This window comes from Sylvia atricapilla, chromosome 16 (assembly GCF_009819655.1).
Source record: "Sylvia atricapilla isolate bSylAtr1 chromosome 16, bSylAtr1.pri, whole genome shotgun sequence".
In the NCBI taxonomy this organism is placed as follows: domain Eukaryota; kingdom Metazoa; phylum Chordata; class Aves; order Passeriformes; family Sylviidae; genus Sylvia; species Sylvia atricapilla.
Genome location: NC_089155.1, coordinates 672,490 through 700,083, shown reverse-complemented (window position 1 = coordinate 700,083; position 27,594 = coordinate 672,490). Strand labels below are relative to the sequence as shown.

The window sequence follows — 27,594 nt, the reverse complement described above, 5'->3', positions numbered from 1 at the left end:
CACCAGCCTTACAAAGAGGCCTTCACTGTCACCTGTACTGAGCTGGTCTTGCTGTAAAGCTGATAGAGAACTCATTCAGCATAAACAGAGCAACTGAAAGCAACTGCACTTGGAGCTGCTCAAGTTCCCCTCTGCTGGTATCCAGCACTTGGGACAGAACCAGAGCTCACGGCCACCTGTAACAGAGAAACCTGTCCCAGAGGAGGGCACAGCCCCAGAGGATGCATTTTGCTGACTAAAGCACAGATTTGCGCTACTCACTGGGTTCTCGTTTCACTGTGTTATCAACAGCTCATTTCCATTGATTCCGACAGTTAAATGCTTCCAGCAAGAGAAGGACCAATCTGCTGGGAAAGCTGGGCAGCAAGGAATTACTCTCTCCTGCCTGCAGCCCTGGGGCCATTTGGCACTGCAGCAGCCCTTCCCACATGGACATCAAGCAGAAGGGCCCACCTCTCAGGGGAGAATTGTCCCTAGAACTACGATGGACAAGGAGCAGACTGATGGGAAGCAATACAGAGTACAGGGCACAGACAGACCAGCAGCAAAAGGCCTCTTCAGAGGGACTCACCAAGTTAACATGACCCCTCTGCTCTAGAAAACATTTTAGATTTGTACTAAAAGAGCTTAGTCCTTTCTGGGCTGTTAAGGCAAAGTGCTGCTGTCTCTGGCCCTGGGAACACAGGCAGTTATTCTGACAAGGCAGTGACTGTCTCTTGCTATTCTAAGTGAGCTCAGATTCACAACTGGTCACAGAAAAGGCACACACTAAATGGATGGGGCAAGGACATTCCTTGGGACAAAGGAGAACAAACTATTCCATACTTGTATTCCTATAGATGATAGCTTTCTTTTGGGGATATTCTCCACTTTAGGCTCTTCGTTAGTCAGAGTCCCTTTGTCACTTTTCAAAGTTGCATTTTTCTGAGGTAAGTCTGGAGTGTCTCTGGCTGGAGTCACGACGCTGCCTCTGGTCACGCTGGGTGTCCTGGTGCTGTCCAAGCTGTCTGAGGAATTGCTGAGCCCTGACTGGCTGGTGACCTCACTCTTGTGGTCCTGGCTGTCCAGGTAGGTGTCCTGCGCCGACTCAGTGCTGCTCTGCACAGTGACAGAGATGAACGGCTTGGATGTGGTCCGAGGCGGGACGGGAGGTGGAGTCTTTTTATATGCCACTAGGCATGATGAACCTGCAGGGATGGAGGGGGAAGAATGGAGAACCCAGGAGACAGGTTGGAGGGAAAGAGATACGGTGGAAGAGAGAGAAAAAGCAGGTCAGTCACGACATCCAAGAGGAGCCTCCGAGCAGCAGCTGGAGGCAGAGGTGCAGAACCAGCCCACAGGCAGCAGCTCACGCCGGGGACCCACACCAAAGCATAGGGGAAGCGAAGGCAGAGCCAGAGCTAGCTTGCAAAAGAAGTCAAAAGGAGTACCATGATGCGTAGAAATCTGGAAATGGAGAAGAGGGATAGAAAAGCCTCCCAAGAATGCTACAGGGTTTGGCAGGTGTAAGCTCCACAGTGGGGAAATACTCGTTGGCTAAACCCTATGTTTTAGTGTCCTAGTACAGCCAAGTGTCTCAGATCTTTGTCCCATCAGTTGACAAGTTTCAATATCTGGATCAGGGTGATGATTTTTCCTACAAAAATGGAAAGAAGCCATAAAATTTGTTAGATGTTGATGGCAGGAATACACATTTGAAGCCCAACAAGCCCAGTGACTCCACGCCAGAGAAAAAGACATTGTCTGGATGCAACAGTCCAAGAGTGGTGAGACTGCTGCTCCTTAGCACCAGATCCAAGTGGCACCAAGGCTGGAGAGGTGTGCTCAGCAGACACAGAACACACATATCTCACTTGGAGGGATAGATATGTGGCTGGCTACACAAATCAGGACAGCAGCCACAGCCCCAACCCGCTCCTGTCTCTGGCTGGACAGGATGGAAATCTACCAGTGAAGATACATGTAAAATACAAGTAAATCCATGTGGATGCTGCAGCAGCCATGTTTAGGCTCTCAGTCTGCCCAGGATATATAAGCCTCTGAGGCCACAGTCCCACTCCTGCTGCTGTGCAGCCAGGACAGGCTGCACTGGGCAGGGCATAGCAAAATACACTAATCAGCCACCTTCCTACACACAACTGACCGACCCCCTTTAGCCCCCTACCCCTGTACTCTCAGTCCTCCCCAAGTCACCAGACTCCCCTTCTTATCCTATCTCTGGTTCCTCCTATTAACTCCTGTGCAATCCCAAACTGCTTTTCCCCTGCACTCCACAACACATCCCAGCCCTTGCCAGCAGCCTCCTTAGTTCCAGAGATGTGCAGTTACTCCCCACATCACACCTGCCTCACCATTTCCAGTGGAGCCAGACCCAGTTCCACGTACCCCTGAAAGCCACATTCCCTGTGGGGCAATCACAGAGCTGCCCCATGAGCCTTACTGACAGTGTGTGGACATGCCTGCATTTACACATCCCATTATTTACCATATTAAGAGCTAAAGCTCACTTTAAAGGAGGAACTAAAAGGGAGGAATTACGGAGGAGGAGATCTGTGTTTCCAGCAGCAGCCCATCCTAATGGGGCATTGTAGGGGCAGCCTGACCAGAGCCATGGCAGAGGCACCCCTGGATCAGCTGTGCCAACACCCCAAAGCAACAGGTTACTCCTGTTACTGCACCAGGGCTACAGCGGCAACTGGCCAGGGCAAGCTAGAGCCACTCCAACTGGCAGAGTTGACAGCATGTCACATAACCATTCAGTTAAATCCCTCCATATGGCCCCTGCTCTTCCCCAGGGACAGTGCCCAGGATGTCCTGCTCCCCCACAGCCCCTGTGACACCGTCCTGCTTGGAGCTGGACTGGCCACAGCCCTTGGTGGCTTGGCTGGCATGATCACCATGAGCTCAGCCTAGCTCCCAGCTGCTGTGGACACTACTAGGGCTGGGACTGGGAAAGGAAATTGATGGCTATCTGACATCAAATAGCATGGCCAGGCAGAAAAAGGGGAGGGCACAGCAGCACAGAGTTCCTGGGGCAGATCAGTGGTGTCCAGGGTCAGTAAGCCAGACCCAAAGTCACTATCCACTTACCAACAGACAGCACAAACACTGTCTGCATTGTTCTTTTAAAGGGGAAACTGCTGAATTCCCCTGGAAGGTTCCTGGGATCCCTTTGTGCCACCTAGCTTGAATGAAGGGCAGTACAGGTTTTTCTGGATGGGAAAGACCCAGGACCAACAAAACACACCCCTATTCATGTATCTGTGCCCAAACGGTTCACCACCTGAGCTACAAAACTAAGTCTAAGGCTCTAAGAAACATTGCAAATGACAAACACAAAAGGATCAGGAACTTTGAAGAACGGTGGATGCATTAGTTAATGCCATTGCAAATCAACCCCACTGAAGCCCTCTGCAAACATAATAAAGGACTTCTGACTGCCCAGCAAACTCAGAAACCACACTTTAGAATGGGCTTTAAAAGCCCAAGTCAGAGCAAGCCCACCCAGAACAGTCTGTCCATGGCCCTCAACACAATGCTGAACTACGGTTCAGTGCTTCCTGCACCTGTGGGACAAGACAAATCTCGAGGAAGACAAGAACATCCCAGTGTTTCCATAGGAGAAGCAGGCAGCATTCCCTCTTGGATTTGCTCTGAGGCCATTCCCACCAGTCAGGAGCATTCCAGTTGCTAACGTACCCTTCCAAAGGGCTACAGCTCAGCAGGCATGGATCTGCTCTGGACTTGCTGAAGTCACAGACTTTTATATTATAAAATCAGCTTGAGCTGCAATGGGGAACTACAGCTCTTGTAAGCAGTGGAGCAGGACCATCAGCTCAGTTTGCTTGGGAACATCATCCCTACTCTGAAAAAGTGTGAAACAACAGGAGAACATGGAAGTCATGCTTAAGCTTCCAGTTCTGCAGCACTAGGCTTTTCCTGCTCACAGGATCTTCTAAGGCTTATTTCAGCAAGCAGTAGGAATTCACAGCATGCTGTGGATGATTGATTTTGGGGAGGAGGATGTTTGATTATAGTCTTTCTTCTGTAATTATTTTTAGAAAGCTGCATGTTTCCAAATTAGCACGTTGCACCTGCCCTCAGGGGCTTGGGCAATCCCCAAGGATGCAGCCCTGGGCAGAGGAACTGTTTGCAGAGCCTTATACCCTCAAAAACCAGCTGGGCATGCTGGGATCCTCTCCCTCTCCTTTCAGAGGCATTTGCTTCTTGGAAGACTAAAAGTAGAGTCATAAGAGAATGTGAAATCCAGCCCCTGCTCCCACCTCACCATGCTGGTACCTGCTCAGTACCTGGCAGCACCACCAGGATCACTGCAAAGGTATTTGGAGTCAGATTTAAGGACCACAATTGCCCTCAAGTGCCAGTGTTCTGCTGCTATTGCTGATTCAATACAGCCTGGCGACATTTCCAATCATTCCAGGAACGTCAAAGACCTACTCAAACCATCCTTATATTTGGTAAATCACCTCAAAGGCTCCCAGCCACAGTCAGCTGTGGAAGCAAGTTCCCCTGCCCTCAAACATCAGGGTTGGCTGCTACTCTGTCCTGCTCCACGAGGAACGACCTCATTTCCTCACACATAAAGTGGAATGCGCTGAAATAATCTCTCCCACAAGGCAAGCTCATTTGCCTTTCAAATAAAACCACCACTGAATAATCTTGCAGCAAATGGCATCAGTGGCATTATCCCCTTGGAGATTCCAGCTGCAGGGCTTTGGGCTGGCCTTTGCCACAGGGTCTCCCAGCTGGAAGGAGCTGCTTTGGGAGGCAGTTTCCAATAGCCAAGGGAACCGGGACAGCTGCATTCCAAGCAATCTGACCTGATTTTCATCAGCTTGAGGAACACTTCAAGGCTAGAGCTGCAATGAACTGTAGGGTGTTTTATTTGCACAGTGTTCGAGTGAAAATGAGCCCCAGTGACAATTCATACTGAAGACAATATGGACACATTGATTTTATGGTCACAATAATCACTTCACACCCAATTTTTCTCCTTCTGCACACTGAAGGTCAAGATCCCTGCACCAGTTAGAGGCACTGCTGAGAAACCTACTCAAATTTTGTTAGTCAACAGGAAAATCATACAAGTCAGAAATCACAGAGGCTGAGGTTGGAGAGACCTTAATGCTCATCTTTTTCCTACCCCTGCCCTGACCAGGGACACCTTCCACTATCCCAGGTTGCTCCAAGCCCCATCCAACCTGGTCTTGGACACTTCCATGGATGGGACAGCCACAGCTTCTCTGAGAAGCCTTGTGCCAGGGCCACCCCACCCTCACAGGGAAGATTTTTCCCTAATATCTAATCTAAATCTCACCTCTTTAAGGCTCCCATAAATTTCCATCTAGACACGATGGGAAATGCCTGCGAAGATGCCACCTCTTGCTCTGACAGAATGACTGTCTTTAGACTGTTGGAGGAGATTTAAAAGAAATTTTATAGTGATTAAACAAAACAATTCCTGTAAAGTGAAGTCGAGTAACTGCATTTGTTCAGAGAAGCAGCTTATGGAAATGCTATAAATACCTCCTACCTCAGTGCTTTCCCTTTGTAAATCTCAGTGGAAGTGATCTTTGAAAAACTAAATGTCTCCCCTTGATACTACACAGAGGTAAGAGACACACACAAGTGGGTCGTAGGAGCCAGGGAAGGGCCATGGGCTCTCCTGCCAGTCCTCACTCCAAGCTGCAGGGTGACCCCAACACCAGCAGCATCCTGGCACAAGCAGCTCTCCAGAGAACAGCCCAAACCATGTGCCACCTCTATGGTGGTGCCCATGGAGCCCTGCAGAGTCCTTTAACTCTCCTGATGACCCTGAGGAACACCATAAACACTCCACCAGCTGCTTCTGCTTGTCACAGAGCCCACACAGCAAGCCAGGCTGTGCTTCTGAGTCAGAGGACAGAATTCCCCAGGAGCTCCTCCCCGACAGCAGCATCAGGGAAGAGCCCTCTTACCCGTTGGGATAGCCCTGTATAAACCCAGCCTAGACACCCAAATCACCTTCTGAAGGAGGGCAGAGGAGAAATTCAACATTCCCCATTCTCAGCATGGCTCAGGCAAAGCAGCAGTGCTCGGTCCTGGCTGGAATGGCAGCTGGGACAAGGGATCACTGCAGGCTTGTCGCTTCTCCCATCATAAAATCCTCTTGCTCCCAGGACACAGAGCCAGGCCCTGAGCTCTGTGCCATGGGACACCCTCACCCCACAGGGACTCCAGGCAGAGGCAGGAGCATCCCAGCAGTGTCAGGGAGCACAGCAAAGGGCAGGGAGGTCTGCAGCAGGGGCCAAGGAGAGGTGAGGAGCAGCAGGCTGGGGTGACACCCTGACACTCCAAGGCAGGAGTGTCTCTCCAACCACTGCAGCTGCTCCTACTGGCAGCTACAGAGGATGAGCAGCTCTCACCCAGAATGACACCCCCATCACTTTTCCTGACCCATGGGAAGTGGCTATTTCCCCCCTGAACAACATCAATTCACTTGTGAGGGGAGATGCCTTTCCTGTGTTCCACTGCTGCCACAAAAGCTCTTCTGGGAGCAGCCTCCATCCAGCCCCACACTGCAGATCCCCCTTGGCACAGCTGGTACTGGGTTTGCAGGCTGCCTTTCAGCAATCTGGCGTTTTGTTACACAAAGAAACAACTTCTCAGCTTTAAGCAAAGGCCCTCCCTGAGCAGCCAGAGAGGCTGTCACAGCATTAACAGACCTGTGCCAATAGGTCTTTGCTACCCAGCTGGGAGACACTTCAAGTGCTGGTGCAGTGAGCACACACACAGAGCTGTGAAAGATGTTAACCCTTGCCCCTGTTCAGGTCTGGAACACCCTGCCCACAGCACTCCTGTACACCCCAAAGGCTCTGCTGGCAAGACAGAATTTTATCACCCATGTATCCATGTGGTACCTAGTGTTAGGAAAAAAGGGACTGCCCTGACCACTGCCAAGTATGGTGCGTTCCTGCGTATCACTGAAATGAAAGAACTGGACATATCTGCAGAAAAAAGACCTCAGACTCAAGGGAGCATCTCTCAAATGTTGCAGTCAGAAGCAAAGGCTCCCACTGAACATCAGCTGTGTCTGTAGACTAACAGTACAGCTCTTATTCAAAAATGCAGTACAAAATACTCTGTACAACCACTTGTGTCCTCTGATCAACCGTGCCTGAGATGCCCTTAGTGAGAGCTGCAGCCCTGGTCACTCTCAGAGCCACCACGCAGGGTGTCCCAGGATGCCTGAACCAGACACAGGGGCACTCAGGGCTGCATGAGCCCCAGCAGCAGTTCTAATCACAGACCCAGTCCCTGTACTTTGGGAGGGAACATTTCACCAGAGAAGGAAAGGCTGAGGGCTGCGAACTCTTTACATAACGGACTTTGGATTTTTCAGTGTACCAGAAGCATCATGGAGATGCTCCAATTTGGAACTGAAGCCCAGAAATCATAATAAGCACTCATACATTGAGAACTATTACACTGGGAAGGCAAGGCAGGCTGCTTTAAAAAAAAAAAAAAGCCACAAATTTAAAAGAGGCATGAAGCAACAGAAGCCACCCCCCAAAAATGCTGGGGGTTAAAAATAGGGTACCTCACACTGCTGGCTCCTGACAGATCTGGCCATCCCTCCTTTCAGCACAGCCTGCTGCAGTCAGCAGGGACACAGCAGATGCTGCAGGGGACGCCAGCCACAGGCACTCCCAAACCCAGCTGCAGCAGCTGACACTGGGGCAGCTATGTGTGCAAGAGGAGACACTGACTTCTCCCCACCCTTCCCAAAGCGATTGTCAAGGGTTTTTGAGTTGAAGCCATGGTGAGCAGCTCCACCCTGCTCCAACCACACAACCAGCAAGTGTCCTTCTGTCCTGGGGGCTCAGACAGATCTCCAACCCAGCCAGTACAGGGCAGCAGCCAAAAGGAGCACTCCCTGCCTCTCCCTGCCCCAAGGGTTAATTCACTAACAGTCACCAAGGCCCTCAAGCCCAACCATTCTGCCTCAAGAAGTAACCGACTGGGAAGCGAAAAGCCATGAGCCCGGTCCCAGAAGGAGCAGAACTGCACCTCTGATGGGTGGGGCTGCCTGATCCCAGGGACAGCGTGCCTTGCCAGCTCACTGCCCAATTAGTGCTGGCACACACTTCTTCCACAGAGGGGCAGGACTGAAGGGATGGTCCATCAGTTCAGTGCTCCTTTGCTCTGTGCTGGGACTCAGGATGTGCTTATCCCCTCAAAAACCCTCACTAATGAAGGCTGATGCTTTTCATACCAAAGAGATGAAGCAGCAGAGATACTGGGAGCCCAAGCTCACTGAGCCCTGGGATCTCTGATCGACAGCCACACCCCTGGTGTCCAGCTGGCCCAGCACACTGCACCAGGAGTGCAGGACCAGAGTCCCCAGCAGCACCTGGGCTGTCCTGCCAGGTGGGCACAAGAAAGTCACCAGTGACTCCTCCTGCTGCCAGATCTTGCTCGGCTCCTCTAGCTCTGCTAGGGCAGCCAGAGGAGCTGAGAACCCACCCAGGCAGGCCTGGAGCTCGATCCCCTGGCCACGCACAGCCCTTCCCCAGCCAGACCCCTGCACACAGGCACTCTGCAGCACAGGATGGTGAGCAGAGGCCACGAGAGAAGGGCCAGTGCAATTCTAGTATCTTGGCAGATTTTGCAGGAGTAGAAAGCTCTGGGCAACAGGAGTCCAGCTGGGCCTTAAGGCCACACAATTTCTCCCTGCTGGTGGCTTTGTGCAGAGGATGCAGAAATGGGGTCCCACAGTATTAAGGAGCCACCAAGTCGTGAGACCCAGGACTTGCTGCACTGCCCAGCAGCCTGCTTGCTACAGACTCCTCCTCCTCCCTCCTAGCTCCAGAGGGCTCTGACCCAGGCCTGAGCCATGGCAGGCACAGGTGGAGGGAGCAGGTCCCTGGCTGCAGCACAGTGGGGATGCCAGGATGGGGGGGTCGAAACCTTTCTGTGCACACAGCAACTGGAACATGGGAATAGGGAACATGGAGGACCCACACTGCTGCTTTTCCTGCCTCTGCAGAAGGCAAGAAAGCCCTGCAGATACCCTGCCTACACATCTGCACAGAGCAGCCAGTCCTCTTGAGAGGGCCATCAGGAAGGGGCTCAGCTCTGAACCATCCATGCCACAGAAGGATTTCTAGAGAGCAGGTATTTCCATCAGCCCTTGGCATTGGAACAGATCACTTGGACTTTCCTGCAGCCAGCAGCAAGTAAGAGAATGCAAGACTGGACAGAATGAAGCACACAGTACCTCACACAGCCTGCCCAGCAGCTTAGCACCCACCACTCCCAGGGCTCCAGGAGATACCACGACCACTTCAAAACTACATGGACCACAGCTTAGTGGCCACGTATCAGCCAGAAGCCCTCCAGATAGTGAGACACGCTGTGCTGAAAGGTGCTGCCACAATTAAGAGCAGCAATCCTTTCTGCTGATGCACTGAAGCATCATCCACTTCATCTTCCTGATGCAGGGACCTGTGCCTATAGCATCTCACCCAGATGTGGCAAAAAAACCTCAGCAGCAGCACAAGGAAGTGCCCACTGGACTCAACCACACACACTGGTGATCAGTGCAGCAGCACAACCACACAGTACCCAGGGCAGCTCTAACACCATCAGCCAGCGGGTCAGAGACAAGACAGACCTGCTAACATGACAGGAGAGGGAAAACACAACTGAAGATATGTATAGATTTGCATTCCAGAGAGTATTTCTCAGGAATGGCACTTCTTGTAGGCAGGCCCCATCCCTCCCTGCCTTTAAACACTCACTGTGGCAGTCCCAAAACGTCAATTCTGCCACTCAGGGACTGCAGGAGCTGTTCTGCCAATTGCACTCTGCAGCTTTATGCCTGGGCTGGTTTGGGCTCTGCAGCCTCGAGTGTCTCTAGGAGAGAGGCATGGGACATGCCAGACCACGGATAAGAAGCAGGGAGGGGAAGGGAACTGAGTGCCACAGAATTCCTGTCCCACAGCAGTAACCAGTCCTTGTGTACCTCTCCCTGTTTAATGCTGCCTTTTCTGCAAGGTTTGCTCAGGGTTATCCAGCACAGACATGGAATTAGGGTATAAACGTGAACCAGACAGGAATTACAGTGCCACCAGGTGACAGGCTGCTCCCCTATCCCTCCTGCACATGGGATATTATCTGTCTGCTCTGCAAAGCAGCAAACTGCAGGGAGGAGGTGATGTTTTGGGAGGAGACACGTAAGGAATGATGGCAAATCCTCCACGCACCCACTACTGTAGCCAGTCCTAAGTGCACCAAGGGTATTAGCATTAATCATCCAAGTTTAGCGTAATCAGGGAGGTCTTTTTAGTTTTTCTCCAAGCTAGCAGTTTCTAGAACCTCCTGCACCCACCAGCTAATGATGCACTGTATGAAATATCCTCTCCATTCACCATCACTTCATTTCATGCACTGCCACATAACTTGGAGGATGGCATATGTGGATGCTTTTAACTCACTTCCCTGCCACTGCAGCAGTCCAGGGAATCTCAACACACCTCCTCAAAGTCACAGCCAGTCAAAATCCATATGGTCAGAAATGGCTGGAAACCATGGCAAACTGAATCTCCTCCTATCTATGTCAGAGCTCAGCAGCTCAAACGGGCTATTTTCGGGTATGCTGATTGCTGAAGCTCCAAATCCAGTCATCCCCAAGCACTTGCTCACGTGTCACACATCTCAAGTTCTCCACATACAGGCAGCAAGACGCACTTTGAGCACAAGAGTAAGTGCAACAACCCAAGTCTTACCATCTCAGAAAGGCAAGTGTGTCAGTCCAGCATGGCAAAACAGCACTGTGACTCTGTGGGACTACCCATACACCTCCCTCTCAGCCCAGGGACCTGCCAACAGCCCACCAGAAACAACTTTGTTCAGGACTTTTTGACAGCTCCAGGAACAGGAGTACTCCCCTACAGCAGAATCACACCCAAAGCTTTGGGACAACCAAGCCCACAGTGCGGTCCACAAAAGGTTTTACAAACACTACCAGCTGCTGAGGCATTACTGGCACATTCCCACTAATGGACAGTCCTGGAAGCAGGTTGGAGGGGTTACCATCATTTTAAGTGTGCCACTAAACACTGTTCACAGAACAGCTGGCCAAGAGGGTGCTGAAAACACTGATGGCAGCCAGCAGCTTGTCAGCACAGAGCATGATAACAGGAACAGGCCTGTGCTGATGGCAGCAATCACTGAGTTCCCTAGCACAAATGGGGCTCCCAGGGAATTGCTCCATCCCCAAAGAACACAAGCAACCAACAATTCTGTAGCCTACCTAAAATTTTGAGAAATTGCCACCATCACTGTCAACAAAACCCCCCTCAAGGTAAAAATTAATTTCTCCATCAGTTTGTTCAGTAATAGGATTTTTATCACAGTTTTCAGTTACTGTATCCCAAATTTTACCTGATACAGGAAATCTGCTACTCTCCTTTGCTCACAGGAAGATACTCCGCTCTTTCAGGCAAGGGCAAGTGTTTAGTGATGCCAGCAGGAGCAGCAGAGGTGGTTTTCCCAGGACATTATGAAAAACGCTCCCCACACCCAGATGACTAGGGATTCTTTGTAAGCTGAAAACAAACCCCACCCTGTAGCCATGGGGCCAGGGAAAGCACATGTGTCAGCAGCTGAGGAGACAGCCGTGAACAGTCTCTGCACCTCGGAGATAGGAAGGCATCAGGCTGGACTCATCTCACAGTGAAAAATTCCAGCCTTTAGTCAACAGTCTTTCCACCTGGACAGTGGTTGTCAGGCAGCCAGCAGCCAAGATTTACATCTTCAAAGCTACAATCATCAAGAGGTTTTAATAGCCAGATTCAATTGAAGCTATTTCCTCCCTTAAGTATGTACAAACCAAGATGTGGCAACATTATGCTAATACTGAAGAATCAAAGTCAAAATTGCTGGGAAACTTCTGCTGGCTGAGGCACAGGGTAAGCTTTGCATGTTACAGAAAGCTACTCCATATTCTATTTCATTGTTTAACATGGCATTATCCATAACATAAAAAAAAAAAAAATCACATGAACAAACACAGAAAAGGCTGTAGCAGGCTGCTCCCTCTCCATTAGCATTAAATTTGACAGTGCTTCACCTGTTGCAGTACAGTCTGGTCTGATCTGGAGAGGAAGGGAAGTCCTCAGTCTCAGATCAGGCAATTAAGCAAATATTCCAACCTTTTATTCCCTTTGGGTAGGGTGCTGGGAAGCTTTGGAAAGCTGTGCTCATCTGAACTAACCATGGACCCTGTAGAGCACAGCTTTTCTCCCTGGCGACAGGGGCACACAGAGGAACACAATCATGTCCCCAGTGCCACTGCTCACACTGTTCTCCCAAATGCCAAGAGTCCCCAGCTCTGATTTCCTAAGATTTTTAAATATCACAAGCAGTCCCTGAACAATGGATACCCCAAGGGAGGGGGTATCCGGAGCAAACCTGGCACTTTCTGGAGTCATTTGTCTCAGGAAGCGAGCAGGCATTGACAGACCCAGTGTGCAACTGCAGCTCTGAAATCAAAGAGCACAACAGACCCCAGACGTGCACCCAGAGCCTCCTCCAAGCACTTCTGAGACTCCAGTATCTGTGACCTACAAAGCTTCCAGCCACCACCAAGTCTTCACTTTCACAGCTTGGTCTGCTTTTCCTGCAGGCTCCAAAACACCACATTCCTGGTTCACAGGCCTGAAGAGTCCCCCTAAGCTTTCAAGTTCAGAGCCCAGACCACCACTTAGCCACAAGTATGGGTAGCAGGTCTGGATTCAGGGGTGGAGTACCTGTTCACCCACACACCCAGCCCCTCCAGCTTGCAGAACCTGCCATGAAGGTATTCCAAGGATCTGAGACTTGACTAGGAAAGGGACATAAGGGAGAGGCCAGAGCACAGCTCTATTCACCACATCTAGGGAACAGATTCAGTTTTAGGCCACAGAGCTGAAGGCACTGACTTAGTCATGCTGTTCCCATGGCACTGGGACCCTCTCCCTTCTGTCCCACTGTCTGGAATTCAGAATGTGACCATGACTCCTTGGCCTTCCAAGGAGGGTTATCAGTAAACACCAGCCCTCCAGCAACAGCATTAAACGTCACCGGAGCATTCCCTGCTGCTTTCAGGAACCTGCTCAGTGTGGAACAGACCATTTTCCTGCCTTGGAAGCTCTGTGCCAAAAGCCTTCTTGGCTTCATTTCCCACCTTGCTTATATTTATTCCTGTTTCCAAATGAGTGATCTCCTCTCCCTCCACTCCTTCCAACTTAGCAGTTGTTTAACTCCAGCTACAAAACAAAAACCATCCACACCAAATTCAGAAATCTTAGGGTGTTCTGCAGGATATTCCAAAAAGCTCCCTCCCGGGACTTCACCTGTAAACACCAAGTACCAACCAGCTGGGCAAGCAGAGGCATTTTGGCTTTTCCTGATCTGTGGCTCAGCACTGGATGGTCAAGGGTGAATGGCAGGATGGGGAACAGGTAACAAGAGATTTAGAAATCTTTAGAAAGGTGATGAGAACGATCTAGACTGTTTTGAAGGTGTTCTTGCAAAAGACAGTTTACAAGAGGTGTCTTTGGAAGAAGCCACTCCTTGATCAAGCAGAGCAATGGGACCTTCCCACAAAATAGTGTTCACTTGGTCTCCAGAGCCTGCTGGAAAACACACCAGCCCAGCTATTTCATAGTCCAAGGTGCTCTAAACAGATCATGAGCAGCCTTGAAAGAAGCCTATCCACAATGCTCCCTCTTCCTGCTCATCTTCAGTTCTCTCTCCCAGCACCTTCCAGGTGCTCTGGAACACCTGCAACCATGGTCAAAAGGAGCACTGGGGTTCTTAGGAATGCAAAGCCCCTGCTCCAAACAAGAACCTTTGTCAGTTCTGAAGAGACCTAACCAGAAAGCATAGTGGGGCCATGGCTCAAATGTGGAATCTGCTAGACTCAGTCTAACAGAAAACATCAGTCCAAGTCACATTCCAGATGGTAATTTATGGGGCTTTTGCTACAGGTCTTCAGAGTTACAACCCTGCCCAAGAGCTGTGTGCCAGCCTTCGAAGGCACTCTGAGGTTCAGCAGGCTGGTGATGTTCTAACCATGTCCATACCCATCGCTTCCCTTGCTCCCAGCCCAGGTCCTAGTACTCTGGCAGTTGCTACAGCTCCAAAGCACACACAGCAAGTTTTCCTGCAAGGGCAGATGGAGGGAACAAATCAAACTGCTCCTTGCAGACACCTCCTCACCCAACCAAAGCCAAAATGGTTTTGGAGAGAACCAGCTCAAGATTTCTAAAATCTGACACATCAAGAAAGAGATGGTGCCATCAGCTCGCCAGGAAAAATCCCATCTCTACACTTCTCTAAAAATCCCAGTCAAACTGCAAAGATTGCCCCAGGCCGGAGTTATTCCTCCACTTGGCCATCTCCCCGCACTTGGCCTGGGAACAATTTTAGACTTGGAATGCATTACTGCATTCAAGCAGCCACTCCTTTTTGTGCCAGTTGTCCAACCCCCAGACTAGCTGGAGGATGAAATTCCTAGGAACAACAAAATGCCAATCTTTGGATTCAGGGCTTTCCAGGACAGTCACCAGCTCGGTCTTTGCTGTGTTCAGCTGAACAGCATTGCTGAGAACAGCTACTGTGGCCTCCCAGGACAGACTGACTGTGTCAGCTACTTGGGGTGAGTCCAGAAAGTGCTTTCACCTGAAGCAGCCTAGTGAAACAAGAACCACCAGCCAAAAATAACCCAACAGTGAGGGCTGACACAGCCCCAGGGCAGCATTGAGCTTGTGTGATACAGGGGTGGGATCAAGGAGCAGGCCTCCAACTATCTGCTCAAAGGGGTTTGTTTGCCAGAAGGAATCCTCCATCAGACTACGGCAAAATACACCAGAACACGGTGCGACTGTGGGGCACATGGCTGGGAAGGACTGAAGGATACTGCTCTGCCCTTGTCGCTCCAGGATGAAGCACAGAGCATACATACCCAGGAAAAGACCCTCAGCACATACAGTGGTCCCAGTGTCACCCATACAGGGACAGTGCACTTGGGGTCACTTCTGATGTCTCTGACATCTCATCGGGAAACAAACCCACCCAATCCCTGCCGCTACATTTTCCTGAAAAGCACTTTCAAGAAAACGTTGGGGTTGTTTACATAGCAGAGGCCCAGTTTCAAAGGAAGAGCTGCCCAGGCAAGTTTCTTGGACCTGAGTCGTGTCAGAAGCCTCAAGACAGACACAGTGGATACTAACTGAAGATGAAGGTCAGTGGAACAGAATGACTCCACCAAACAACTCCTCCATAGGGCTCTGGCAGCCAGGCAGGACCAACACCAGGAACTTGCTGTCAGCAAGAGACTGATCCAGCAGGGAGAAGTCCAGTCCAGTGCTGGAAACAGAGAGGACTTAAACTCCTATTCCAGTCCAGGAGACTGGAGACCTGGAACTCATACTGCAGGAATAACTGTCCTCCTCAATACACCTAAAAAAAGTCAGTCTGCTCTCAGCTCTGTCACTATATGATCGCAAGATAAAAATATGTCCTCATCCTCCAACATTCATTCCAAGGACAAAAGCAGCTACAAATGCTTTTGAAGATAAATTAATGGTAAACTGCAGGAGGCAAAGGTGGGAGGGACAACAATGAATAAGAGCCTTTAATTTTCACATCTGGCTTCTGTTGTTTCCAATGGCACAGAGCTGGTGAAAAGCTGGAAGAGCCTGGACCCTGGTTCGAGGGGCTGGTGCACCCCAGAAACATGCAGGGCCCAAAGCGCTGCTGCTGGGCAGCCACTGCCCCACAGGGCCCCCACACTGCTGCAGGGTGGGGCTCCACCTGCTCCGGGAGCATCCCAGACCCACTGGAGGTGCCAGCTGCTCTGGGATTAGCCTCTTGTGGCCTTTCAGGGAGGCAGAGCAGCTTGGCCAGACCTTCCCACAGTGCCCATTCTCCACACGCTAGGGCTGGTGCCTCCAGCAGCACCATCGCATCAACAAATCCTCTTCTCAGAGGTGTTTCTATTCCTGTCCCAGACATGCAGCAGACACACGATGCCTACGAGATGACAGCAGACAAGCTTCATACCTACAAGCCCAAGGCTTGAGATGGGAAAGACAGCTATGCATTAAAGCAGCCACAGAACAAAACCAAACAACCCCCTTTTAGCAAGGGATTCAATTCTACTCTTTAGCTGTAACCATGACACATAGCCCAGCTGAGGAAACAGAGCAACGTGTTATTTTGGATACTGCTTTGTAAACTTATGCATGGCCAGTTACCTAATTGTGGGAAAATGGATGTGAGTAGGCTTGGAGGGAGCAGCAGAGCACTTGCAGTATTATTTCACAGCAAGCTCACAGCAGTTTGCATCATCTCCATCAAGAAAATTTCCATGGAGTGCAATGTCAGCAGCTTTGCTGCAACACACCTGGGAGAATCTGTGAAATGCCACCTCCCTACCACAGGACTGTCCCCTCCTACTCTGGCCACTTAGAGACACAACCATGAAGACAGTTATAGGAAGTATTTCCTCAGCTAATTGCTAATTACATTAATTGACAAGACATCTGACTGGCTGCTCTAGAGCCCAGTGGGAGCTGGGCCTCCTTCTCCCTGCAGGAGGAATGCCTTATCTGTGGGGAGAGGGTGTAACAGCAGTGAATCACCTCACAGACACAGCAGGCCAGCCTTTGGACAGAAGTGAAGCCAGCACAACCTCCTGACTGCAGGAGGATGTATCTGCCCTGGCAGCTCACACCAGGCAGGCAGTGCTGGCAGTGCTCCATGGAGCAACACGAGTGTTCTGTGCAGGGTGACACAGCCAGCATTCCTGTGGTGGGATCCATGGACAGAGGACCACAGTCAGAATTGCTGAGTTCAAAGGAAAAACGGAAAGAGTAGCCCAGGATTAGGGTGGCACAATACAGAACATAAAACTGTCCTTGCTCTCTGGACTGCCACATGAGTGTCACAGCCACAGGGCTCAGGGACAGCAGCAGAGCCAGGGCCCTTTTCCTCCCACCTTCACCTGAGCCCCCTCAGTGCTGGGCAGCCACTGCCCATGCACACAGCCCCCACTCCACTGCAGGGAGCTCCGAGGCTCAGGTCTGAGCTCTGTTAATATTCCAGTCATGAAGGACAGAAGATCCAGGTAACTTTTGGTTTCTCTAGGTCTGGACCCCAAGCATGTTCCAATTTACAATACAAATATTAGGATTGTGTTAGGTTAAGTACCAGCTGTCCCGAAAGCCAGGACGACATCCCAAATCCAGCACACCCTCCTAAGCTGCTGTCTGGCAGGACATGTGCCTGGTATCTCTCCCAGGACTATTTAGCTGGAGTGTTTCAGAAGTGCTCCCTGTTCAGAATTCAGGGACAGAGTTCAATGCTATGGCAGTGCTGAACGAAACATCTGGATACCACTATATTGGGAGCTTTGGCTAAGATGATAAATTTTCCAGAGGAACACCAGTGCACACCAGTTCTGCAGGCACAGGTGTGCACACAGCCTTTCAGTGAGTGGTCAAGAATGGACTGGGAGGCTGAGTACCCTCTTCTAAACTAAAACCACCCTGGAATTTGTCTTACAGACTTCAGTTTGAGCTTTCTCTTTGCTCATTTCTGCTGTGATTTTGTAGTATGAGTATGATTTAGGGGAAACTTTAACAGGGCATGAATTCACAAGATGGCTGGAAATCTCACCTTAGCAGGCTGCCTTTCCTTCCTTTGGTTCCATCCCAGGAGGCCAGTACCCCAGCTCCTCAATATATGTAGCACTCTGGACACAGAAGAAAGCACAAGAGCACTTCCTAAAGCTAGAGATGGGCTCTCATGAGCAAATGATCCTGCAGTTCCTTATCCAGGCTGTAATCAGAGGAATAATGCTCTCAGGTATCTAAGCAGAGAACTTTATATGGTTTAATTCAGCAGCCCCTGCCAGAATGAACCACTGTGCTTTAGGCTTTGGTTCTTGCCCACCAGATGTCAGGAGTTTCAAAATCCTCAAGTTATTTGACATTTAGATTTCCCACATACAATGTATATTCACTGTAAGGATCAGAACAATCCTTAGTTACTGTTAGGTGTAAGAACAATAAAGTGCAAAGAGCAATGCCATGGAATAATAATTGCTCCTGCAGTATGAAAGCTCTCAGTCTGGCTGGGGCAGGTTTCAGTCAGACTTTGTCCTGCCATGTCCCACCAGTATTCGGAGTGTGCAGCCCCTGGACAGAGGGACGGTGGCTCCCTGAAGGTACCAGGAAACAAGAAGACAAACGGAACAAACTAGAAGGCACAACCTGAAACTCTGGAGAAAGAGCACACTTCAAAAATCCACAAACCACTAATAATGTTTCCCTACATTAAGATGACCCATCCCTGTCCCCCTTCCTGCCAGCGAGCACGGTGGGGATCTCACTGTGGGCAGCCCACCAAGGTGAGCAACAAGCATCTGCTGGCCCTCAAGACCAGAAACACAACCACACCACCAGCACACATCGTAAAGCAGCTGCACTCTGAGGAGCAGGTGCAGAGCTGGAATCATATTGCTTAAAGAGTCACTTCCTGTATGTTTGAGAACATGGGCCCAGATTTTCTTGCCCTGGTGTTTAACACGATACTAGGTAGCAGGCATTCTTGTATACACTATGTATTAAGCATTCTGCTTTATCAATACCAGAAAAATCAGACCTCCCAGTCAGAAACTCCTTACTGAGGAAATTCACCTGCTTGTCTTACCAGTGAGAGTTCACCATAAAGCCAGCTAAGAAATTTATTCATAGATCTCACCTGTGCAAGAGGAAAAAGGAGTTCTACCTTCTGTTTTTAGTTACTGGAACATGCAGAAAATGTACAAAAAAGCAGAGCTCCCATATGCACAAGTTCCACTGCAGAACATGCAGTTCCCCCTTCAGCAGCTCCCTGCTGGACTATTTCCTTCCTACATTTCTGACTGTAGCTACTTGAAAACCCCAACTCTGACCTTCACCACTTAGAGATGGAGGAAAACAGCAACCAAGAGCTCAGAACCGCAGTCAGTGCTTCCCAGCAAGAGACCTCCACTGGCAGCCTTCCGAGCCTGTGCACTGGACCTCGACATGTTACACAAGGCGAGCTCCAAATCTAGGCAGCCCTAAGCACCACGCTCCAAGAGCAGGGCCAGGTCTGCAGGAATCAGCTGTGGTACAGATGGATGGCTCAGAGAATCTCAGTACAAGAGGCCAACTGAACAGCAGACACCACTCCTTCAGATAAAGAAACCTGTTGGTAACCTGAAGCCAAAAGAACATGCAGAATAGGTGAGCTCAGGTGTGCCCACGGCACAGCACATCACACAGCTATTCCCAAACCAGCACAGACCAGTCTCCTCCTGAATACATTTCCTTTCCAGGAAAACCTCAAAGGACTTGGAAAACCTAGGCATGGGCTTAAGCATAGGTTATGGCTTCTGGAGGTTACTAAGAATCGCAGGATGATCTGGGCCAGAAGGGACCTTAAAGATCATCCAGTCCCACTCCCCTGCCACAGGCAGGGACACTTTCCACTAGCCCAGGCTGCCCTGCCTCTGTGGCCAGGTGTGCAGGCTTTCCAGTTTACCAGCCATTCCCAAGTTTCTGGCAATCCTGCCCAGAGGATTAGGCACCAATCAGCCTGAAGAGAGTTAAACTGTCAGCTCAGCTTTCAGCACCAGGAGCAGAAGTCTGCCAGCGCTGCCAGCTATGCTTCCTTCTGAGCTCCAGAGTTTCTCACAGCATTGCACAACACACAGTGGAGCAAGTCTGCCTAAAATACGCAAATATTACTGACACACAAGTGATTCAGAGCCCTGAAGTTTGTCACTGGCTGGAGAAGGAGATCTTTAAGACTGAAAGCAACTAAGTGCCACCCTTGCCCACTGTGCTCGCCTCACATCAGCACAGAGTTCAGGGAGTATAAAGAGCTCAGACACAGGTACCTTGGCTCACTGAGGTATCTTCTTTCTGCTGAGGGCCTAGAAAAGCACAGACAATACAAAGAGCAAATGCATTTCTTTCCAAAGCAGCAGGAAGGACTTCTGCCAATCACTGACCAGTCACCAAGAGGTAAAGAGACACCAAGGGAGAAGTCCTGCTCTTGTGTGGCAGCTTGCCCAGATGGAAACCTGAGGCTTCCACAATTCTGTAACTTCACTTTTCTACTCATCTGCCTAAGAGCATCTGCCAGCTCCGCAGCCTCTCCTTCTGCTTCCTATGAGCACAAATCCGTATTTGTTAACCCCCGTCTGTGGGTGATGCTTGCAGGAGCTATCACCTACATGAGTACACAAGGCGACGGCCGTAACAGGATCAGGTAGCTCTGGTTTCACAGCCTTTATCAGAGATCACACACAACAATTTGATGCCTGCTGCAAGCCAGGACCTGGAGACAAGCAATCTCTTGACTTGTAATCAGAACAAGCACTCCGTGTCACAACCCTGAACCAGCTCCTACTGCAAGAATGCTGGAAACTTCAGTGCTGGGAATATGCCCAGAGAAACTTGTAACAATTTTCACTACTTTCTCTTTCAGGCAGGAATGCCATTTCTCTGTATCTTGTATATTTTTGCAGTTATTCTGTAAAAATTGTCCTAGTCCACTCACTCTCTCTTCCCTTTTAAGTCTGGACACTGCTTACCACCCTTGTAGGTGACCATCTTCTACAAACTTGTTTGAATACAGGTCTGAAGTTCAGAGAACTCAGCATAACACTACACTGATTTGCAGAATATTAGGTTTTATGTTTCTGTTCCCACCCTCAAGCACTCTGCCTGCCTTGGTCGGCACCTCAGGTTTTCCTTCTTTTCTGTTTCCAGAGGCCAACTGAGCTCACCTGAGGGGTTCGAGGAACCTGCAGGTCCTGAGGGAAGGGGTTTGGCATGGGGAAAGGACATCACCCAATGCATTTGCAAGGGTAAAACACTTGCACTGCAGCCCAGCGGGGTCTGTGCAGCCCTGCAAGGGGAAGCAGGTAACAGTTAATCCTCTAGGGCTCAAATCTGGGGGATAAGGAACTCCACAGAGTCTTATTCTGAGAGAATAAACCATTTCACAGTGACTTGCTCATGTAATAAAGGAATTTGATGAGGTTAACTGTTTAGACAAGCCCATGAGTAAGGACAGAAGGCCTAGTTTCCTTCCAGGAAGCAACCTATTCATAGCCTTTAATGGAAATCTCCAAAAACTCAGGAATTTGTTGTTTTGCTGTATTAAGGGAAACTTCATCCCACCCTTCCCATGGATGTAGTTCTCCACACACACTGAAAATGGAAAACATGCTACAATATAGCTAAACCTACAAACCATGCACAGTTTGAAAATGAACTTTTAACTCCTTTCCTAACAGCCACTGTTTGCCCACTGCAGCCAGTAACAGTGTCAATCCCAGACCTTCAGGCAGTTATTTTCTCCTCTACAGTAACCTGAGTGTGGGAAGTCAGAGTCAAGTAGCCTTGGAATGGCCCCGCAGCCACCAGGACAGATGGAACCAATGTCAGGAGAGAATGAAAACGTCCTACCCTCTGTTTTTTTTAAGCAATGCTGGTTAAAAAGCACATTTTAGCATCTTTAGCCAGACAGCAGCTACTTTAAAAACAGCAGCACTATAAGTTAACATGATTCAAATGCAGCTGGTCTTCCAGTCATTTTCCCCCTAAACAGGACACATTTCAAGGGAACAGACAAGGTGAAAAAAACTTTTGTCTTCATGCTATGAACTGTTGTAGCCTTTCATCTTGAAGACCCAGCAACCTAGAAGAAAAATTAGGAGGAAAAAAAAAAAAAAAAAAAAAAAAAAAAAAAAAAAAAAAAAAAAAAAAAAAGATGAGCGTCAGCAGAACTGAGAACTGCTGGAAAAGAGTTTTGATCTTTCAGGAAAACAGCCAAAATTTTCTCTCACACTGAAAAAGTCAACTTATTTGAGCTTCCACATTACACAAAGTTTTGTCCTTTTTGCCTGAATACAAGGTTGCTTAAAGAAAGCAAAGCTCAAGGGAGCGGATGTACTTGCCAAGGAAGTGTCAAACCTGAGAGATGATAACTGGGAGCAGCCCCAGCCAAACTCTGCAGGTGCCATGCACAGGTCCCTGCTGAGCAGTAGGACCAACACGCAGCACTAGGAGAGCATTCCAGTCTCACCCAGAGATATCTCACAAACGGGAAATCAGCATGTTCATCCCCCAATATCAAACATTACAAACAGAACAGTTACAGGTAACAAGCTTCTGTGATGGGTATGACAAAGCCCTATCAAAACCAAGAAATAACTGGAAAGCATCAGCTCCCTGCTTGCCAGGCCAGGCACTGACACCACCCTGCCTCCCATGAATCAGGAGGAAGATAGTTAATATTTGAGTAGGCTATTACAGCTCAAGACAGAGGATCGAGTACACTGTGCCATGCTCTCAACTAGACTCCTTACAAAAAAATTAAAACAAGATAGAGCTGAAGACAAATGCACAGCAAAGACTGTACAGGGCAGAATACATACTCATAGTGAGTGTTTTGGTGACAAATCATTTGGGTATTTGGGAAACTGGAAGTTCCCATCATTTTGGTAGAGTAGAATTAAGCCATGAAATAAGCCCAATTCTCTGCTACATCCCTGCCTCTGCTGAGCTCACACAGACTGCATTGGCTCTCCTGGTCTCAGCACCCAGCTCACCCCACTGAGTGCTTCCACAGAGGAAACAGTTGTTTCAGAAGTGCTGAAAAGGCAGGAGGCCCCCAAAAAAGCTCCTCCAAGTCACACCCTGGTGAAACAGCAGCTTTTCTGACTGATGACAGAGCTAACAAAGTTTGGTTTACCTGTCCCTCAGCCTGGCAGCACCAAGCCTGGCACTGTGCTCACGATGTGGCACAGTGAGTGCCTGGATTTTCAGCACCATAACCATTTGCCAACAGGGCCCAAGTGCAGCAGCATATCAACTGCTGGACATTTGGGGCTTCCTGGCACTAATTTAAGTGAGCTCAACAACGCACAAGGAGATGGAGACGGTTTTGAGAAGGAGGGTATTAGACATCTTTTCTACCATCACCACTCTGGTAAGAACCTTAAAATCGCAGCTGTAATTCAGGCTCATTTCATAGCTCTGTATCTTCCCTGAAGCCTATTGAGCTGTTCTGCTTTTTGCTCCAGCTATTGATTACTGGGGTGGATGGGGTGAGGGGGAACACGAGCAACTGCCTCCCAGCCACTTTTCAGTGATGCCACATCTCATGACATCATGACTGTCTCCATGGTGACACAGCAACACAAGTGAATCAAAACAGGAGGAGGCCAATTAGAACAAGAAAGGTCTTTTATGGCTGGATTCATAGTAATTAGCAGAAGTAAGAGAAGCCATATAAAAAAGACATTGTTGTAACAATAAAAAGCTTGCTTTTCGCTTACCAGGTGAGCCCCAAATTATATGTATAAAAAAATCCCTCCTAGACTGGAACCCCCAAGATATCACTGCATTCTCAGTTCCACTGAATGCTGAACACAGCCTGGATCTGAGAGATCAGTTTTCAAGTCCCCTCATGTTGAGTTTTCCTCTCCACTGGAGCCTGCTCAGCCCTTGAGCTCAAGCAGAGCCTCCAAGCTGAGGTGCCTTTCAGCCTGCCACAATTAGCACACACACGTGTGCGGGGGCACACACAAAAGAAACCAGCCCCAGGCCGCCAATGCACAGTGACTCACACCAGCTAAAGGCTCCACCTTCAGGGATGAAGCACACTCAGGGTTTGGGATGGATGATATTAACAAGATCTGGACCCTCTAAATACCTACGTTGTTTTCAACCTCCAAATGAGACACACAGGAGCACCATCAGCCAGAGCCAGTAACACTATGACAGTGCCAAATCTGACTCCAGCTGATCTGCACTCCCCATCCTATGGTGCAGGTTGATCAAGAAGCACTTGCTGCAGTCCCAGAGAGGAGGCAGCTGCTCTATTGCTCCAGAGTGGCCAGAAGCAACACACAGCTCTAGGAATTCCCCAGGGAGAGCAGCTGCTTGGAGTGCTCCACAGCCAGGCTGTCAGCCTGAGGCAGCTCCACTTCAACCACACATTCAGCCCGTTAAACACCAGTGACATGCCCTACACTCACCATATTTCTCTTTTCTCAATCAAGCCTAAAAGCTGCAGCAGGTGGGAACAAATTGAGCACAAACTTCCTAAGAAAGGAAGCCTGAAGGTGTGAGGCACAGTACAAGGTCAGAGCACATGGAGCAAGGAGAGCAGCACCCAAAACAGCCACTGGAGTATAGATAGTATGCACACACTGGAGGTTAAACCTCCATGGGTAACGCTGTTTCTCACAGCTCTTGGGAGCAGTCCTGTTGGGCTCCTCTCCTGCAATTCCTTGGGAAAGGGAGGCATTCAATGCTGGCAAGGTAGGCAGAGCACACAGGTCTCTGGTACTGGCACACTCATAGCATGTGGAGGTAGGGCAGCAACCTGCTTGGCAGCTGCTCTCTGATAAGAGGCACAGCTGCCCAAAACTGAGTCACCTTAGGGGAAAAAAAAAAAAAAAAAGCTGAAAATCATCCTAAGAATTAGGATAAATGGATAAATTAGATTTAACAGGTGCCCTCAACAACCTCTGCAGAAGCATTTTTCAGTCATAATCCATACAAATAAGAGTCTGTACACAACCCTTGTACCAGTCCCTGCATCTGTCAGATGAGGTTATTTCACGTGCAGCAGCAGAACTTGAGGTAAGGCACTAACAGTGACTGGGGTTCTTGCTGGGATTCATCATCAAAAATGAGCCATCCTGTGGCACATGCCTGAGAAATGGTACTTACTCAAGCCACTGTCACCTCTGAACACAGTTGGTTCGAAGAGGAGACCCCTTTTGGCACACAACTTCTGCAGAGCTGCACCCAAGTGGCTCCAATTTCCAAATGGTGGAGACTGACCCTTCAAAAGGTTTGTGTTCGCTTTCTAGTACATTCTGGACTCCGTGTTCCTGCTTTACCAGCTCGTTCACCCAGATCTGCAATCACATGCACCTGCTGCCTGCACACACACCATCACTTACACCCAGAGCATGTTTGCTAACGGAGCAAGCACTAGCACAGAGCAGAAAACAGGATTTTCTGTGTGAACTGGGCCTTGCAGCAGCAGAAAAAGCCATTAGCTACAGAAGGGAAAGAAACAGGCAGAGGCAGAAATAACAGCTTTGGAAATAACCAGCCTTTAAAGTTATTTTTAGAGCTGCCTCCCCCAACACCCAAGATATTCAGAGCTGTTGAAAAAAAAAAATATAAATCAAAGGTAAGCACACAAATAGCACTGCCAGGAGAAAGCAGACAGTGCTTCAAAGTTACTGCTGCCACCAGCAGCGATGGCTGGCCTGGTTCTGCTCCACTCAGGGCAGCCTCGTTAGCCTGGACTCTGCTTTGCTGTGCCACAGCAAGCTCCGGGCATGCAACCCACGTGTGCCGAGCACTGCAGGATGGTGCCAGTCGGGCACTGCCATCTCTGGGACTGCGCACAGCCTGGACAGGGGAAAGGACAGCCAGTGCGACTACCCCCTTTGGACGGCACGCTGTTGTCAAAGAACCAATTAGGTTGGAAAAGACCTCTGAGACTGAACCTGTGACTGAACACCACCTTGTCAACTAAACCATGGCTGAGGCCACATTCAGTCTTTCCTTAAGCACCCTCAGGGATGGTGACTTCACCGCTGCCCTGGGCAGCCCATGCCAGTGCTTGGCTGCCCTTTCTGTGAAGAAATTCCTCCTAAGGTCCAATTTGAGCATCCCCTGGTGCAGGGGAGCCCTCTCCTCCTGTCCCTGTTCCCTGGGAGCAGAGGCCGATCCCTCCCCCCGTCCCCTCCTGTCAGGGAGTTGTGCAGAGCCAGAAGGGTCCCCTGAGCCTCCTTTTCTCAAGGCTGAGCCCCTCTAGCTGCTCCAGGTGCCCCATTCCCTTCCCAGGAGCACGGGGGTGACAGCCCGGGGCCGTGTCCCCGCACAGTGACAGAGCACAGGGCGCTCTCGGGGCCGGGCCCCACCTCGCCCTACGGCCCTGCCGCAAAGCGCGGCGGCCGCAAAGCGCGGCCGGCAGGCAGCGCCGGGCCCCCGCCCCGCAGCGCCCGGGCCGCTCCGCCGCGGCACCGCGCTCCCTGTCCCGCCTGTGCAGCCGGGGAAAACCCACTCTGAGCGCGTCTCGAAGCAAGCGCTGGGCATCTCCCGGCTCCTGCTGCCACAGACCCCGGGGCTCGGCCGGCTCCTGCTGTCACAGAATCGCTGAATTTTCGGCTGGAAAACACCTCTGAGACCACCGAGTTCTATCTGTGACCTATCGTTGCCTTGTCACCGGCCCAGAGCGCTGAATGTCACATCCAGTCCTTCCTCGGACACCTCCAGGGAAGGGGACTCCACCATCTCCCTGGGCAGCCTTTCCAGTGCCTGACTACCCTTTATGTGAAGAAATTCCTCCTTATGCCCAACCTAAACAGCTCCAGGACAATGTCCTCTTATCCTGTTGCTGGTTGCCTGACAGCAGAGGCTGGTCCTCGGTCGCTGCCCTACTGCCCTGAGGATGCCACTCAAGACATTCTCCCCTTTATCTCTTAACCCTGCACATTTCATCAGTCCTGATGCACTTAAAGCAGGAATTAAAGCATCACAGAGCAACACCCAAAATGCAGGGATCCTTTTGGCTGGGGCCCACAAGGGCTCGGTGGGTCTGAGGAAACATGTGACTGTCAGAGCAGCGTGTTCACCAAACCCTCACACGGCTGTGACAGCTGACAGGGAGCAGCATTCACAGCGGCAGCCACAGCTCCATCCAGGCCTTTTGTCTGCCTTCCCCAAAGCCCTGGTTCCCCCTGGCAGCCTGGTTGTGTTTGACTCATGTGGGAACAACAACTGGGTGGGAGCAGGGCTTGGAGGGCTGCTTTGGCAGCATCCCCTCAGCACCCGGGTACTCTGCAGCACTCATCTCCAGCAGGGCCCTCAATGGAGCAGCGATAAAGTTAATGTGTGGCACCACACCGCTGGTAGTGCAACAAGGAGGAGATTGCAGGGTGACAGCAATGCTGACACGGAACCTGTGCCAAGCACAAAGGCCAAGAGCAGCAGCGTCGTGGCCAAGGCAACAGGCTGCTGGTGAGCAGAGCTCAGCATCGAGGACTCCCCGCTCAAGGCCTGGCACTTGGTATGCTGCAAACCTAAGCATCACTGAAACCCAATACTTTGGAAATAAAGGAGCTGCTTTGTCCAGAGCCAGGTGCTCACGAGGTGCAAAGCACTATCCAACACCCTTGTATTTCCAAGGGATCAGACTAAACACTGATCGTTCTCCAGCTCCATTCCACCAGTACCCATCTCCCTAAAGCCACCTTCTCCCCTGCAAAGTTCCAGCCCAGGCTGTACAGGCATTACAGCAGTCCTGCACTGCCAGGAAGCTTGCTGTGCTTCTCAGAGCAGCAGGGCTGAGAGGCCAGAATTCCCAGTCTGGGTCTGCTGCTGGAGCGGCAGCTCAGACTGGCAGCTGTTCAGAGCGCATCAAAGCCTAAAAGGGTTCCTGCACAGAAATGTTGTAACTCAGGACCCC

General features: G+C 50.2%; 1 protein-coding gene across 3 annotated transcripts in view; it reads right to left on the bottom strand.

The window, feature by feature from the left end:
* Nucleotides 1-27,594, bottom strand: part of DLGAP4 (DLG associated protein 4) — a 60,612-nt gene that overhangs the window by 7,321 nt on the left and 25,697 nt on the right. For all 3 annotated transcript variants that reach the window (XM_066330475.1, XM_066330476.1, XM_066330477.1), the window contains one exon: nt 826-1,187. In XM_066330475.1, the coding sequence (XP_066186572.1) occupies nt 826-1,187 (362 nt within the window). The remainder of the gene's footprint in view (nt 1-825; nt 1,188-27,594) is intronic.